The 15,513-nt window shown below is 46.7% G+C and overlaps 1 protein-coding gene across 2 annotated transcripts in view; it reads right to left on the bottom strand.

Moving 5' to 3' along the window:
- The window catches only part of LOC121571544 (AT-rich interactive domain-containing protein 5B-like), an 89,304-nt gene that overhangs the window by 20,392 nt on the left and 53,399 nt on the right, over nt 1-15,513 (bottom strand). For both annotated transcript variants that reach the window (XM_041883075.2, XM_045222122.1), the window contains exons 5-6: nt 2,516-2,646; nt 1,835-2,087 (exon numbers count right to left, since the gene is read on the bottom strand). In XM_041883075.2, coding sequence (XP_041739009.1) covers nt 1,835-2,087; nt 2,516-2,646 — 384 coding nt within the window. The remainder of the gene's footprint in view (nt 1-1,834; nt 2,088-2,515; nt 2,647-15,513) is intronic.

Below are 15,513 nucleotides of genomic sequence, written 5' to 3'. Positions count from 1 at the left end.
GAGCCGGAGCTATAGCCTTGCACTGTGTAGAATATGCCATTCAAATAAAAAGGGATAGATTGTGCTTTAGAGGAAGTGGAATTGGAAGCTCTGTGTGCATTTCAGAGCCAATGGTTTAAAGAAGAAGATGTAATTATATGGCTTCTGTTAACAATCACACAAAGCGTGTAAGAGGCACATTGAAAGAGGACAGGAATACATGTGTATTACTGTTCGACAATCCAGTGCTTTTAAAACAGTTGTTGGCTTAATTATAGACCACTCATGAAAGCAAATACCAAAAACACAATTTCCATAACAGGAAAGTTTTGCTTTGATACTTGAGGCTATTGCAGTGACTGAAAGGAATAATGAAAGCTGATTGCGTCTGAGCATATTTTGTAGTAGTTATGTTTTTTTAAACAGTCAAGTTGCCAAGGACGAGTATAAACTGCATTATTGGAGGCTTTAATGAGAAGAGTCTTGCTTGGTTTGTAATTCAGAACATGTACTGCATGTAAAACAGTTGGCGTTATGCCTCGATACAACCGATGCTTTGCTGTAGACTCAGTAACTACAGTATGCATGCATACTGAGTCACTATCATCTCAACCACATTGGCCTACTTAAGAACAGCATCTTTGGTGTGAAGATGACATCTCTTTCCAAATACATACATGGTGTTAATTGTGAACCACAGCTTACATTTGTATAGAGAGACTAACATGTAAAACAGCTCACGTCTTTTCGTATAGAGTTAATTTAACCACAATGACGCATGGTTGTGCCGAGAAAGAATATTGAATGACGGTTCTTGTATGGTTCTCTATATAAGACATAATCTTCCCTAGCATGTGAAACCTCATTGTTGTGAAGTGAAACAAATGACCTACATGAGAAGCGTTTGATCTGAGCGAGATGTGTTTCCCATACATGCGACGCTCTGACAGTGTAAGAAGAAGCGATATGGACCCACATATGATGCTTTTGACAGGACCTGGTGTGGGAAGATTATACAGTGGCTTGCGAAAGTATTCACCCCCCTTGGCATTTTTCAGAATTTGTTGCCTTACAACCTGGAATTAAAATGGATTTTTGGGAGGTTTGTATCATTTGATTTACACAACATGCCTACCACTTTGAAAGATGCAAAATATTTTTTATTTTGAAACAAACAACAAATTAAAAATAAATACAAAACTTGAGCATGCATAACTATTCACCCCCCCGTGAGTTTTGGTGGGCGGCCCTCTCTTGGTAGGTTTGTTGTGGTGCCATATTCTTTCAATATTTAATGGTGCTCTGTGGGATGTTCAAAGTTTCTGATATTTTTTTATAACCAAACCCTGATCTGTACTTCTCCACAACTTTGTCCCTGACCTGTTTGGAGAGCTCCTTGGTCTTCGTGGTGCCCCTTGCTTAGTGGTGTTGCAGACTTTGGGGCCTTTCAGAACAGGTGTATATATACTGAGATCATGTGACAGATCATGTGACACTTAAATAAAGTCCACCTGTGTGCAATCTAACTAATTATGTGACTTCTGAAGTAATTGGTTGCACCAGATCTTATTTAGGGGCTTCATAGCAAAGGGGGTGAATACATATTCAAGCACCACTGTTCCTTTATTTATTTTGTACAATTTTTTTAACAAGTTATTTGTTTCATTTCACTTCACCAATTTTGACTATTTTGTGTATGTCCATTACATGAAATCCAAATAAAAAATCCATTTAAATTACAGGTTGTAATGCAACAAAATAGGAAAAACGCCAAGGGGGATGAATACTTTTGCAAGGCACTGTATATCCTATATTCAAAGCTTATATGAATATAAAAGAAAGATATTTCACTCACTCTGCTTAAACCCCAGGAAGGGGATCCTATCGATAGGTGTGTCCCTCTCTTTCATGTACTTGTATAGGGCTACTAGGAAGGCCTGCTCGTCTGCACCACTTTCCTTTGATGATTCCTCATCCTCTTCTTTCTCCTCCTTCTCCTGCTTCTCCTCCCTCTCCACCTTCTCCTCCACAGATGCCTTTTTACAGATCCTGGGTTTGGCCGTTGTGCCCTTGCTGGTGGGAACTGTTACCTTGCAGTTAGGTTTTACCTGTAGGAAATATAAGAGTGGGAGTTGAAAGATTTAACACTCAACGTGAAGTGGGGGCTATTTAATGAATGCATGATTCTGTCAAAAGGATTATCATATCACCCCATATAAATTGCGACCTTTAAATGTTTTATTAAACCAAAGTGAAATAAAGTGAAGTGAAAGGCGAAGGCACACAAAGATGGAGGAATTCAGATATGATGTCATTGTTTTAAACTACGGCTTGTGAGATGGTTTAATGTGCAAATAAATCAGCATAATCTACTTATCTTTTTTTTGCCGTCTTGGAACTAGAATTGGGATCAAGTTTACTGTGCTAATGCAGATACAATACGAACTTAGCAAAATAGGTATTTGTGGTAAGTACGTGGGGGCCACCATCTTTATGCATGTCCGCTATTAAATAAAATGTTACGTGAGTGGTGTACCTTGGTGGGAGACTTGTTCTCTGGGGTGCTGGGTTCTTGGGGTCCCTGAGGCCCCTGACTGTGGCCCTGGGAGTCCCTTCGCTGGGACACTGACAGTTTCTTCTTCCGTGGCCGACCCTTCAGGTTAGGGGCTGAAAGTATGGGGACAAAACACATGCTGGTTAGTATCCTAGTGACAATGTTTCTGGGGAATGGAAGACACAACCACACACAGGGCCTAGGGAAGGAAGATAAGCAAGCTAATTCTTCTGGATTATTTGTGTAATAAGCATTTAGCAAATAAACATTTATTTTCTAGGTCACAGGAGTGTAGCATAAAAACTATGTAAACATCTGAATAACAATTCCAATCCTCTAAAGTTAAATCCATGAGAACATTAGGTAATGTTGTTGCACAACACATACACTGATCTAATCATTATTTCCATTCTTAGTTTCCTTGTAACTCGCTGATTTGAGATCTTTAACATTGTCAGTTATAAAACACATAAACCTGTCTGATTGGACTCCTTTTTTAGAGGTAGGCAGATAATTCCACAGTACACAAAGTATTTGAAAACCTCCAAAGTCTTTCTACGGCCACATTTTATGTCAACCACCAACTGTACTGTAACATCTTGGCAGACTGCCTTCCTCAGTAACAATAACAATGATAAACTAAAAGGAGAGACGAGGCACTCGATTTGAGCCAGGTTAAGTCAAGTAGTTCAGAGCGACATTCCGTGTGCAATGACAATTAAATCACGTCCAAGGTTAGAGGCAGCCAGGGGAATAATCTTTTGCCGGATCAAATTCTCATCATGGTTTGAAGAAAGAAAATGTTACAAAAACAAAGCCCAATGAAATCGAGGAGGAAGTAATTACAGTTGGTGAACGCTATAGTGACTCAATGACCTTTCACTTCACATTCTTTCCAAAACAGGCAGGAAAAAAGGCAAGGAAAATGACACCATGTTCTGTAATCAGCTTGGCAACTGCAAGTTTTCACAATACTTGGCCTGACTGTAATACAGGACAGTGCACTGTATTTTCTTTTTCTTTTCTTTCTTTCTCTCCCTCTATAAAGTTGAAGTCTTACAATACCCTGAAGTCCAATCCTTTGCGTAATGGATGACTCATGAATGTTAATACAAACAAGCTGACCTGAGCTCTACCTCATTGAGATTTGTTTTTCACCATGTGACATCAGTTTAAACAAGAGATTATATATCTAAAACAGGCCTATGTAGGAAAAAGTGCCTAAATAATACTCTCAGGGCTCTTTTTTTCAGCTGGCGTTAAGGTGGCACTAGTGTCAAACGCACATTAGTTTGCAATTTCATCATGTAAAAACTGGCGCATTTTCCAGCCCTAACGCCAGGTTCGGCCATTTACAGTGAGGGAAAAAAGTATTTGATCCCCTGCAGATTTTGTACGTTTGCCCACTGACAAAGACATGATCAGTCTATAATTTTAATGGTAGGTTTATTTGAACAGTGAGAGACAGAATAGCAACAAAAAAATCCAGATAAACGCATGTCAAATATGTTATAAATTGATTTGCATTTTAATGAGGGAAATAAGTATTTGACCCCTCTGCAAAACATGACTTAGTACTTGGTGGCAAAACCCTTGTTGGCAATCACAGAGGTCAGACGTTTCTTGTAGTTGGCCACCAGGTTTGCACACATCTCAGGAGGGATTTTGTCCCACTCCTCTTTGCAGATCTTCTCCAAGTCATTAAGGTTTCGAGCCTGACGTTTGGCAACTCGAACCTTCAGCTCCCTCCACAGATTTTCTATGGGATTAAGGTCTGGAGACTGGCTAGGCCACTCCAGGACCTTAATGTGCTTCTTCTTGAGCCACTCCTTTCTTGCCTTGGCCGTGTGTTTTGGGTCATTGTCATGCTGGAATACTCATCCACGACCCATTTTCAATGCCCTGGCTGAGGGAAGGAGGTTCTCAGCCAAGATTTGACGGTACATGGCCCCGTCCATCGTCTCTTTGATGCGGTGAAGTTGTCCTGTCCCCTTAGCAGAAAAACACCCCCAAAGCATAATGTTTCCACCTCTATGTTTGACGGTGGGGATGGTGTTCTTGGGGTCATAGGCAGCATTCCTCCTCCTCCAAACACGGCGAGTTGAGTTGATGCCAAAGAGCTCGATTTTGGTCTCATCTGACCACAACACTTTCACCCAGTTCTCCTCTGAATCATTCAGATGTTCATTGGCAAACTTCAGACGGCCCTGTATATGTGCTTTCTTGAGCAGGGGGACCTTTGCGGGCGCTGCAGGATTTCAGTCCTTCACGGCGTAGTGTGTTACCAATTGTTTTCTTGGTGACTATGGTCCCAGCTGCCTTGAGATCATTGACAAGATCCTCCCCGTGTAGTTCTGGGCTGATTCCTCACCATTCTCATGATCATTGCAACTCCACGAGGTGAGATCTTGCATGGAGCCCCAGGCCGAGGGAGATTGACAGTTCTTTTGTGTTTCTTCCATTTGCGAATAATCGCACCAACTGTTGTCACCTTCTCACCAAGCTGCTTGGCGATGGTCTTGTAGCCCATTCCAGCCTTGTGTAGGTCTATAATCTTGTCCCTGACATCCTTGGAGAGCTCTTTGGTCTTGGCCATGGTGGAGAGTTTGGAATCTGATTGATTGATTGCTTCTGTGGACAGGTGTCTTTTATACAGGTAACAAGCTGAGATTAGGAGCACTCCCTTTAAGAGTGTGCTCCTAATCTCTGTCATGAGCACTCTCTCTCCCTGGTAGCAACATTAATTGCATTCAATTATCTTCCACTCTGCTCACCTCCCTCTCTCTACTCAGCCTAACTAGCTCCACCTTGCCTCACTCTGTTCTAATTACTCTGCCAGCTGAACTGCATTTCCCCACTACCTCTCCCAGTATATCAAGCCCTGGTTTTCAGCCAAGCCCTGTCAGATCGTCTTCAAACCCGGACCAGTAACCTGCCTGTCTGCGCTCTGACTTCTGTTTGTGATACCGATCCTTTCTTGACTGCCTCCTTGTTCTACTGCCCCGTCTATCCCAACCTGCCTTCTGGACCTCGACTACTCTCCGATCTTCAGCCCCTCCGGTAACTCGTTTCTGCCTTCTGTCTCTCACCACGATATTTGCCCAGCCCTGATCTGTACTTCTGCCTGCCATTCATATTGCTGTTGTGTGTGTGTGTTCCCCCAGGTCTCCGACCACCAGATGAGCGTGCCCAGACGTTTCACCACCCTCAGCCCGATACGCCGCTCCATCACTGGGGAACACACACACTAAGCACTTGGACTGGACACCCCGGACATTTGGTGACCCCCGGAGCACAGGTACCCACAGGAGGACCCTGAAAGACCCCTGACACCCCTGGGACTCCTCTTCCCGCCTGTAACCTTGAATAAAGAACTCTGAATTTGAACTTGCGCTCTTGGGTCCTCTTCTGTTCGTGACAGAACGATCTGACCATCATGGACCCAGCGCACTCCCCTGACCACGATGGAGGAAGAGCCAGAGAGGACTGCCCTACAGCGACTGGAACGCTCTGAGGGAGACATAAATCGGATGGCTGGCGACATCGCTTCCCTTCTCCAGCTATTCAACCAGCAGCAACAACAGTTCCAACTGCAGCAACAACAGCTAGCCCAAGCCCTGCAACTACTCTCAAGCCCGGCTACTCCACCTGCACCCCCTGGTCCTTTTGTTCCTGTACCACCGATACTCCTTCATCCCTCCGCTGGAGGTCCCAATGCTGCAGGCCCGGCAGTGCTGCCACCAGATCCCCACGCTCCTGAACCAAGGATTGGGAACCCGGAACGTTTTGATGGCAACCAGAAGCAAGTAAGACCATTCTTGAGCAGCTGCCGAATCCAGTTTGCACTACAGCCCAGGACTTTCTCAACAGAGGGAGCCAAGGTGGGGTATGTCATCACACATCTCACCGGTCGAGCTCGGTTGTGGGGAACGGCGGAATTCGACCGGCAAACCCCAGCCTGTGCCTCCTTCAGTGCCTTTGAGGAGGAGATGTTAAAGGTCTTTGACCTAGGCTCGCCAACAGCCGAAGCGTCACAAGCTCTGCTCACCATCCGTCAGGGCAATCGGACAGTGGCAGACTTCTCCATTGACTTTCGTACCCTGGCCAGTCAAAGCTCGTTTAACCCAGAGGCACTGGTGCAAGCCTTCCTCCATAGCCTGGCGGACTATATCAAGGACGAGCTTGTTTCCCATGACCCGCCCTCAACGCTTGATGCCGCCATTGACCTTGCCGTTCGCATTGACCGCCGTATACAGACCCGGAGGAGGGAGAAGGGCCGTCTCAGTCAACCTGCCATCCGTACTCGGGTCGATACCGCTTCTGTCCAGCCCCTGCCTGTCAAGTCCCATAGCCAACTCAATCAGCCTGAGCCCATGGAGATTGGCCGTGCCTCTCTGACTCCCGAGGAGCGTCGGCGCCGTCTAAGCTCCAACCTTTGCCTCTACTGTGGTGGCGAGAATCACCGTGTCGCTACTTGTCCGGCAAAAGCCGCAGCTCACCAGGTGTAGGGGAGATCCGGGTGAGCTCAACAAGCCTTCAGTCTCCCTCCATCCGAAAGACCCTGCTTCATCTCCGCCTTCAGCTTTCTGACAAGACTCATACATTGGCCGCCCTTGTGGATTCCGGAGCCGAAGCAAACATCATGGACCCTGAGCTTGCACAGCAACTGGGCGTGAACCATCATCAACTGACACAACCCATTCCTGCACGAGCCCTGGATGGGCATCATCTTGGCACTGTCACTCATATCTCCGCCCCTGTGACAATCCTGCTGTCAGGAAACCACCAGGAGTCCATCCAGTTTCACCTCCTACACTCACCTGGCCAACCACTCATTCTTGGATACCCGTGGCTCCGTCAGCACAACCCCCACATCGACTGGGAGACAGGAACAGTCCGTGAGTGGGGAAGGAGTTGTCACCAGACCTGTTTAAGGGGGGGCCACCCTGCCCGTTCACCGGGAAGGATCTAGCGCTACCTCCGACATATCCAATGTTCCGGCCTGTTACCACAGCCTGAAAGAGGTGTTCAACAAATCCAAGGCGACATCTCTACCCCCCACACAGACCCTATGACTGCGCGATTGATCTCCTGCCTGGCACAGCACCTCCCAAGGGTCGTCTGTATTCACTGTCAGCCCCGGAAAGAAAGGCCATGGAGGACTACATTAATGACTCTCTTGCCTCCGGGATAATTAGACCGTCGTCTTCCCCCGCAGGAGCGGGATTCTTCTTTGTCGGCAAGAAGGACGGTTCTCTTCGTCCATGCATAGATTACCGGGGTCTGAACGACATCACGGTTAAGAATCGCTACCCACTGCCCTTACTTTCGTCTGCCTTCGAACTGCTGCAGGGAGCCACTGTATTCACTAAGCTGGACCTTCGCAATGCCTACCATCTGGTGCGGATGAGGGAGGGAGACGAATGGAAGACAGCGTTCAACACACCAACCGGCCACTATGAATATCTCGTCATGCCCTTCGGCCTCACCAATGCCCCAGCAGTTTTTCAAGCCCTAGTGAATGATATCCTCAGGGACATGCTAAATACGTTCGTATTTGTGTACCTTGACGATATTTTAATATTCTCAAAGACTCTGTCAGAACACACGCACCACGTCCGGTTGGTCCTGCGCCGCCTGCTGGAGAACTCTCTTTTCGTGAAGGCAGAGAAGTGCGAGTTCCATGCCAAGACCGTTTCATTCCTGGGGTATGTGGTGACCGAGGGCAGCATTCAGATGGATCTCACGAAGGTGTCGGCTGTCACTTCCTGGCCAGTTCCTGAGTCTCGGAAGAAGTTGCAACAGTTCCTGGGCTTTGCCAACTTTTATAGGAGATTCATCAGAAACTATAGCACAGTGGCTGCACCCCTCACGGCGCTAACCAGCACTAAACAACCGTACCAATGGACATCAGCTGCTGATAAGGCCTTCAATATCCTCAAGACATGTTTCACTTCTGCTCCCATCCTCCAGATGCCAGATGCAGCAAGGCAGTTTGTGGTGGAGGTAGATGCTTCGGACGTGGGAGTGGGTGCAGTGCTTTCTCAAAGAGCAGCTGAGGATGGCAAGATGCACCCCTGTGCCTTCTACTCCCGTCGGCTAACCCCTGCCGAATGCAACTACGACATTGGGAACCGCGAGCTGTTGGCTGTCAAGCTCGCCCTTGAAGAATGGCGGCACTGGTTAGAGGGGTCAAAGGAACCATTCGTAGTGTGGACAGACCACAAGAACCTGGAGTATATCCAAACAGCCAGGAGGCTGAACTCCCGTCAACAGCGGTGGTCTCTGTTCTTTACGCGCTTCAATTTCACGCTCTCCTACCGCCCGGGATCTCGCAACATCAAACCTGATGCTCTTTCCCGGATGTTTCAGAAGGACGAGACCACCGCCATGACAGCTCCCATTCTTCCCAGCCACTTGGTCGTAGCGGCCCTCACCTGGGAGATCGAGAAGCAGGTCATGGAGGCTCTTCGGGACCAGCCAGGTCCAAGCACCAGCGCCCCCCAACCGTCTGTTTGTTCCTGCAAATCTCAGGTCACCTGTGATTCAGTGGGGGCACGAATCCCGTCTGGCCTGTCATCCCGGCATCACTCGCACCCTTCATCTGGTCCGCCAGCGGTTCTGGTGGCGGGGGATGAGACGGGATGTCCGAGAATTCATCCGAGCTTGTCCCACTTGTAACCGAAACAAGACTCCCAACCAGCCTCCTGCTGGGTTGCTGCAACCCCTACTCATACCCAAGAGGCCCTGGTCCCACGTTTCACTGGACTTTGTTACGGGCCTTCCGCCCTCTGACGGACACACAGTCATCCTTACCATTGTTGACCGCTTTAGTAAGATGACCCACTTCGTGCCCCTTCCCAAACTACCCTCTGCTAAAGAGACCTCCCAGGTGGTCCTGGAACATGTGTTTCGTATCCATGGCCTACCCCAGGATATAGTGTCAGACCGGGGCCCGCAATTCTCAGCAACCTTTTGGAAGGAGTTCTGTCATCTCCTTGGGGCCACCGCCAGCCTATCGTCTGGATTCCACCCCAGTCAAACGGCCAGACTGAACGCATGAACCAGGAGCTGGAGAAGGCACTGAGGTGTGTGGCTTCCCAAAATCCCCGGGCCTGGGCTCAACACCTGCTCTGGGTGGAATATGCCCATAATTCACTCACCAGTTCCTCCACCGGGCTCTCCCCCTTTCAGTGTGTCTACGGGTATCAACCTCCACTGTTTGCCAGCCAGGAGGCGGATGCCACCTGTCCGTCTGCTCTTGCGTATGCCCGCCGCTGCCGCCGCACTTGGGCCCAGGCTCGCACTGTGCTCCTGAAGTCTGGAACCAGCTACGCCGTCGGTGCCAACCGACGGAGGACCCCAGCACCTACTTACCGGGTTGGTCAGAAGGTCTGGCTGTCTGCCCGGGATCTGCCGCTGCGGGTTGTATCACGAAAAGCTGGCCCCTCGCTTCATTGGTCCTTTTCCTGTGCAGAAAGTCATCAGTCCAACGGCGGTCCGACTTCAGTTGCCCGCTTCCATGCGGGTCCACCCCACCTTCCACGTCTCAAGGTCAAGCCGGTCCATGAAAGTCCCCTGGTCCCTGCAGCTCCGGCGCCACCTCCTCCGCGCCTCGTAGATGGCGGTCCTGTCTTCACCGTCCGGCGGCTGCTCCGCTCTAGGCGAAGGGGTAGGGGTCTCCAGTACCTCGTTGATTGGGAGGGATATGGTCCAGAGGAGAGGACCTGGATCCCGGCCAGGAGGATAGTGGACCGGACCCTTATCACTGACTTCCACCGACTACATCCTGATCAGCCTGCAATCCGTAGGGGCCGTCCAAGAGGGGTTCCTAGCCGTCCGGCCCGCCCTGCTCCTGTCTCAGTGCCTGTCCTGTCTCCCCGACCGTGACCCTCCAGCTCCTTCTGAGGATGAGGAGATTCACTCGGACCGCTCGGAGGAGTTCTGACCCGCCGCCTGCTCCCCTCCACCCTCCCGGCATGATGTTGTTCTTGGGACTTCTGGGGCCGTCCCTTGGAGGGGGGGTCCTGTCATGAGCACTCTCTCTCCCTGGTAGCAACATTAATTGCATTCAATTATCTTCCACTCTGCTCACCTCCCTCTCTCTACTCAGCCTAACTAGCTCCACCTTGCCTCACTCTGTTCTAATTACTCTGCCAGCTGAACTGCATTTCCCCACTACCTCTCCAGTATATCAAGCCCTGGTTTTCAGCCAAGCCCTGTCAGATCGTCTTCAAACCCGGACCAGTAACCTGCCTGTCTGCGCTCTGACTTCTGTTTGTGATACCGATCCTTTCTTGACTGCCTCCTTGTTCTACTGCCCCGTCTATCCCAACCTGCCTTCTGGACCTCGACTACTCTCCGATCTTCAGCCCCTCCGGTAACTCGTTTCTGCCTTCTGTCTCTCACCACGATATTTGCCCAGCCCTGATCTGTACTTCTGCCTGCCATTCATATTGCTGTTGTGTGTGTGTGTTCCCCAGTGATGGAGCGGCGTATCGGGCTGAGGGTGGTGAAACGTCTGGGCACGCTCATCTGGTGGTCGGAGACCTGGGGGAACACACACACACAACAGCAATATGAATGGCAGGCAGAAGTACAGATCAGGGCTGGGCAAATATCGTGGTGAGAGACAGAAGGCAGAAACGAGTTACCGGAGGGGCTGAAGATCGGAGAGTAGTCGAGGTCCAGAAGGCAGGTTGGGATAGACGGGGCAGTAGAACAAGGAGGCAGTCAAGAAAGGATCGGTATCACAAACAGAAGTCAGAGCGCAGACAGGCAGGTTACTGGTCCGGGTTTGAAGACGATCTGACAGGGCTTGGCTGAAAACCAGGGCTTGATATACTGGGAGAGGTAGTGGGGAAATGCAGTTCAGCTGGCAGAGTAATTAGAACAGAGTGAGGCAAGGTGGAGCTAGTTAGGCTGAGTAGAGAGAGGGAGGTGAGCAGAGTGGAAGATAATTGAATGCAATTAATGTTGCTACCAGGGAGAGAGAGTGCTCATGACAATCTCAGCTCGTTACCTGTATAAAAGACACCTGGGAGCCAGAAATCTTTCTGATTGAGAGGGGGTCAAATACTTATTTCCCTCATTAAAATGCAAATCAATTTATAACATTTTTGACATGCGTTTGTCTGGATTTTTTTGTTGTTATTCTGTCTCTCACTGTTCAAATAAACCTACCATTAAAATTATAGACTGATCATTTCTTTGTCAGTGGGCAAATGTACAAAATCAGTAGGGGATCAAATACTTTTTTCCCCTCACTGTACCTGTCTTATATCAGCTCGTTGCGCTCAGATTGACAGGGTGGAAATATTTGAGGTGTGTCCTTAGAAACATGATCCAATGTGCTAATTTCTGGCAGCGCTGATGGGGATAATTAAAACCAACCAAAAGCTGGTTTTCGCGGTAACGCAGTTGGTTGTAGTATGAATGTTGACAGCGGAAACGCAGCCTATCCAGCCGTGACGCACACTGCCCATTTGCGCATAGAACAAGAGTAGCCTAATGTGCTTTTGATGCCTGTATACTGTTTTTCTCCATTTAGTTTTATTTGATAAAAAACCAAGCATAGCCTCCCCTCCTCTCAATTAAGGCTTTTTTTTGTCTGCCCAATGCAATCGCAAAGTAGTCAAGACTGTCGATAAAGGGTTTGGCTCCTGAGACCGCTAGGAAATAAATCTTAATCACCAAAGCTTTATTCAAATATCAAGTTTGAGAGGAGTTGCGTTTAGGACCTGCGTAAAACCCCCTCCTTGATGTAGGCTATGTGTCCATGCCCATCTTGAAACAAGAGATGAGAACCATAATACCGATGAACCTCTTATTTAGAAGTTATCTGTAACCTGTAAAAATTGGTTGCAACTTCTGGTGTGTGAATGTGATCTGATCTGTAAGATGGTTCCGATTATGTTCATAAAACATAGGCCTATTTGGGAGCAGTATAACGGTGAGTGGACATTCTCCCTTTCTCTTTATATTGGATCTTTGTCCAGCTACTAAAAGTTTGGATGTGCGTAAAACCCTCCATAGTCTGTGTTTTTTTAATATTAAATGCCCACGGGGAGAAATTATGTTGCCTGTAAGTGTGACATTGCTTACTTAAAACAAGTTGTTGCTTCATTTTGTTTAGAATTTGATTATAATTATTTGTTCTCTTTTTAGGCCTTATCAATAATGAACTTAATCTTGCTTATTGAGAATGTTTGGCATGTCCATGCTCAGCGATAATGCAATTCACAGTAGGCCTAGACCCTATATCAGTGTGAATGCTATTGAAGCCATGCAATTACTTAGAACAATGTGGACTGGGTTCAAGTTAACTATTTATCAAAGATAGGTCTACATTTTGTTATTTCGTTTCTGTAAGCCATTTAACAAACTATAACGGACTAACATTGGAATTGGAGTTGATTCCAAGGCAACACAAAAGAACGTAAATACACAACTTGAAGCAACCACATATTTCGCCATGAAACACCCACAACTTGTTTATTCATCAAAACCCAGCCCTTTCGCGCCAACGCCAACAAGTACGCCGATAATTGTAATAGTGAAAATAGCAAAAATATTTCTGACACACCCCTGAACCTATAGCGCTACCGTCTGCGCTTAGATTTACCACTGAGTTAGGTTTGTTCAAATAGAGCCCTCAATGTGGGCCTTTTTTAGAAACCCAATCCATAAGCTCATGACATTCAGCATGTACACTACCGTTCAAAAGTTTGGTTCACTTAGAAATGTCCTTGTTTTCGAAAGGAAAGCACATTTTTTGTCCATTAAAACAACATCAAATTGATCAGAAATACAGTGTAGACACTGTTAACGTTGTAAATGGCTATTGTAGCTGGAAACAGCTGATTTTTTATGGAATATCTACATAGGCGTACAGAGGCCCATTATCAGCAACCATCAGTCCTGTGTTCCAATGGCACGTTGTGTTTGCTAATCCAAGTTTATCATTTTAAAAGGCTAATTGATCATTAGAAAACCCTTTTGCAATTATGTTAGCACAGCTGGAAACTGTTGTGCTGATTAAAGAAGCAATAAAACTGGCCTTCTTGAAACTAGTTGAGTATCTGGAGCATCAGCAATTGTGGGTTCGATTACAGGTTAAAAATGGCCAGAAACAAATAACTTTCTTCTGAAACTCATCAGTCTATTCTTGTTCTGAGAAATGAAGGCTATTCCATGCGAGAAATTGCCAAGAAACTGAAGATCTCATACAACGCTGTGTACTACTCCCTTCACAGAACAGCTCAAACTCGCTCTAACCAGAATAGAAAGAGGAGTTGCAACTCTGCCTAGGTCAGCATCCCGGAGTCGCCTCTTCACTGTTGACGTTGAGACTGGTGTTTTGCGGGTACTATTTAATGAAGCTGCCAGTTGAGGACCTGTGAGGCGTCTGTTTCTCAAACTAGACACTCTAATGTATTTGTCCTCTTGCTCAGTTGTGCACCGGGTCCTCCAACTCCTCTTTCTATTCTGGAAATGTCTAAGTGACCCCAAACTTTTGAACGGTAGTGTAACTCAGAGGAGAGCATATTGTGTAATAACACGTTGTTTGCGGTGCACATTTCACAGATCAAATGCTACAGATGTGAAGACTGGGAGATAAATGTTACATGCCGTTTATGATGACTGTGGTTGAGATTCACCGATTTCCAGATAGTGGTTTTAGAAGTTTGTTTGATTTGCACAGCAGTGTATCCTGGATGGAGGGAGTTGACACTTGATTTAGAAACTGATAATGCAATTCACTCACAATTTATAACGCGTGATTTGGTTATAGTGCAAAAAAAAATTCTGGGGCACAATGAATCGTGTGTGTTAACTCCTCTGACTACATCAGATATTTGTCTTTGAGCTGATGCCATTGGTTTGACATGGATCTGCGGACATCTGTGCTAGTTTAAAAACATCAGAAAGCCCCCCCCACTTTCAGTATATCGACTTCAAATGAGCCTCAAGGTCAAGTTGAGGAATGTGAGGAATCATTTTATTATTCTGAGCCTGTATGCCACTGATCATGTTCCCTGATGGTAGTTACATAAGGAAACCTCCTCACAATAACACACAGGCATTAGGTCTGCTCTGGCTTTTTTGGGGTCACTGACCTGACTTAAGGTTGAATATGAAGGTTGCTGGTTCAAACCCCTAGAGGAATACACAGCTGTTTAAATGGCCAGCTGTAAAAAGTGGCAGAGATTTAGAGTGCAGGTCAAATGCATAAGTTACCTTGGATAAAAGCTTGCTCTCTTGGCAGAGGCAGACATAAAATCACACCCTGGGGAAAATCCATCATTTCTGTCATTGAGCATCACCCCAGAGGCATTAAAGTCACAATGAATTCAGCAGCGATACAAGCTGACAACTTGATATTTTGATGCAGTCCAATGCTCCTCTTAATGTCTGATAGTATTTTGTCTAAATTTCTACAATTCAATTAAGAACTAGCACTTCATTATCATTCCGTGGACACCACGTTTGAAAAAGTCATTAGACACCTCAGAATGGGTTCTGACATTCCACATCGACAGCGTGGCCACGGGATCTGCAGAACACGTCAGCAGGGGACGTTCATCTGACAGATTCCCTGGGATTATGCAGCAATGAATAAAAAACACTGTATAAAAGTGAAGAATAACATTCAACCTAAATACTACCTTAATGATGTATTGATAGTTTGAAATTATAGCTTTCATACACATACTGTACGATCTTGTTTTGAACCTAATGCACTATTTAAATCTGAGCTGGCATTGGTATATACTGTAGAGCGATGGTGCAATATAACACTAAAATGCTTCCTCGCTAAAATACAGTGCTGCTGCAACAACATCTTATGAAATGCTACTGTACTCAGTGAAATAAATCCACAACCACATACAAATAAGCTGCACTCTTTACTGAATCACTGCTGACGCAAGTGCCACTTTGACTCTTGGTCCAAAATAGCAACTTCTTTGTTTTTATTC

Source organism: Coregonus clupeaformis, chromosome 1 (assembly GCF_020615455.1).
Source record: "Coregonus clupeaformis isolate EN_2021a chromosome 1, ASM2061545v1, whole genome shotgun sequence".
Lineage (NCBI taxonomy): Eukaryota > Metazoa > Chordata > Actinopteri > Salmoniformes > Salmonidae > Coregonus > Coregonus clupeaformis.
The sequence above is the reverse complement of the archived record's forward strand: the minus strand, read 5'-3'. Positions and strand labels throughout refer to the sequence as shown.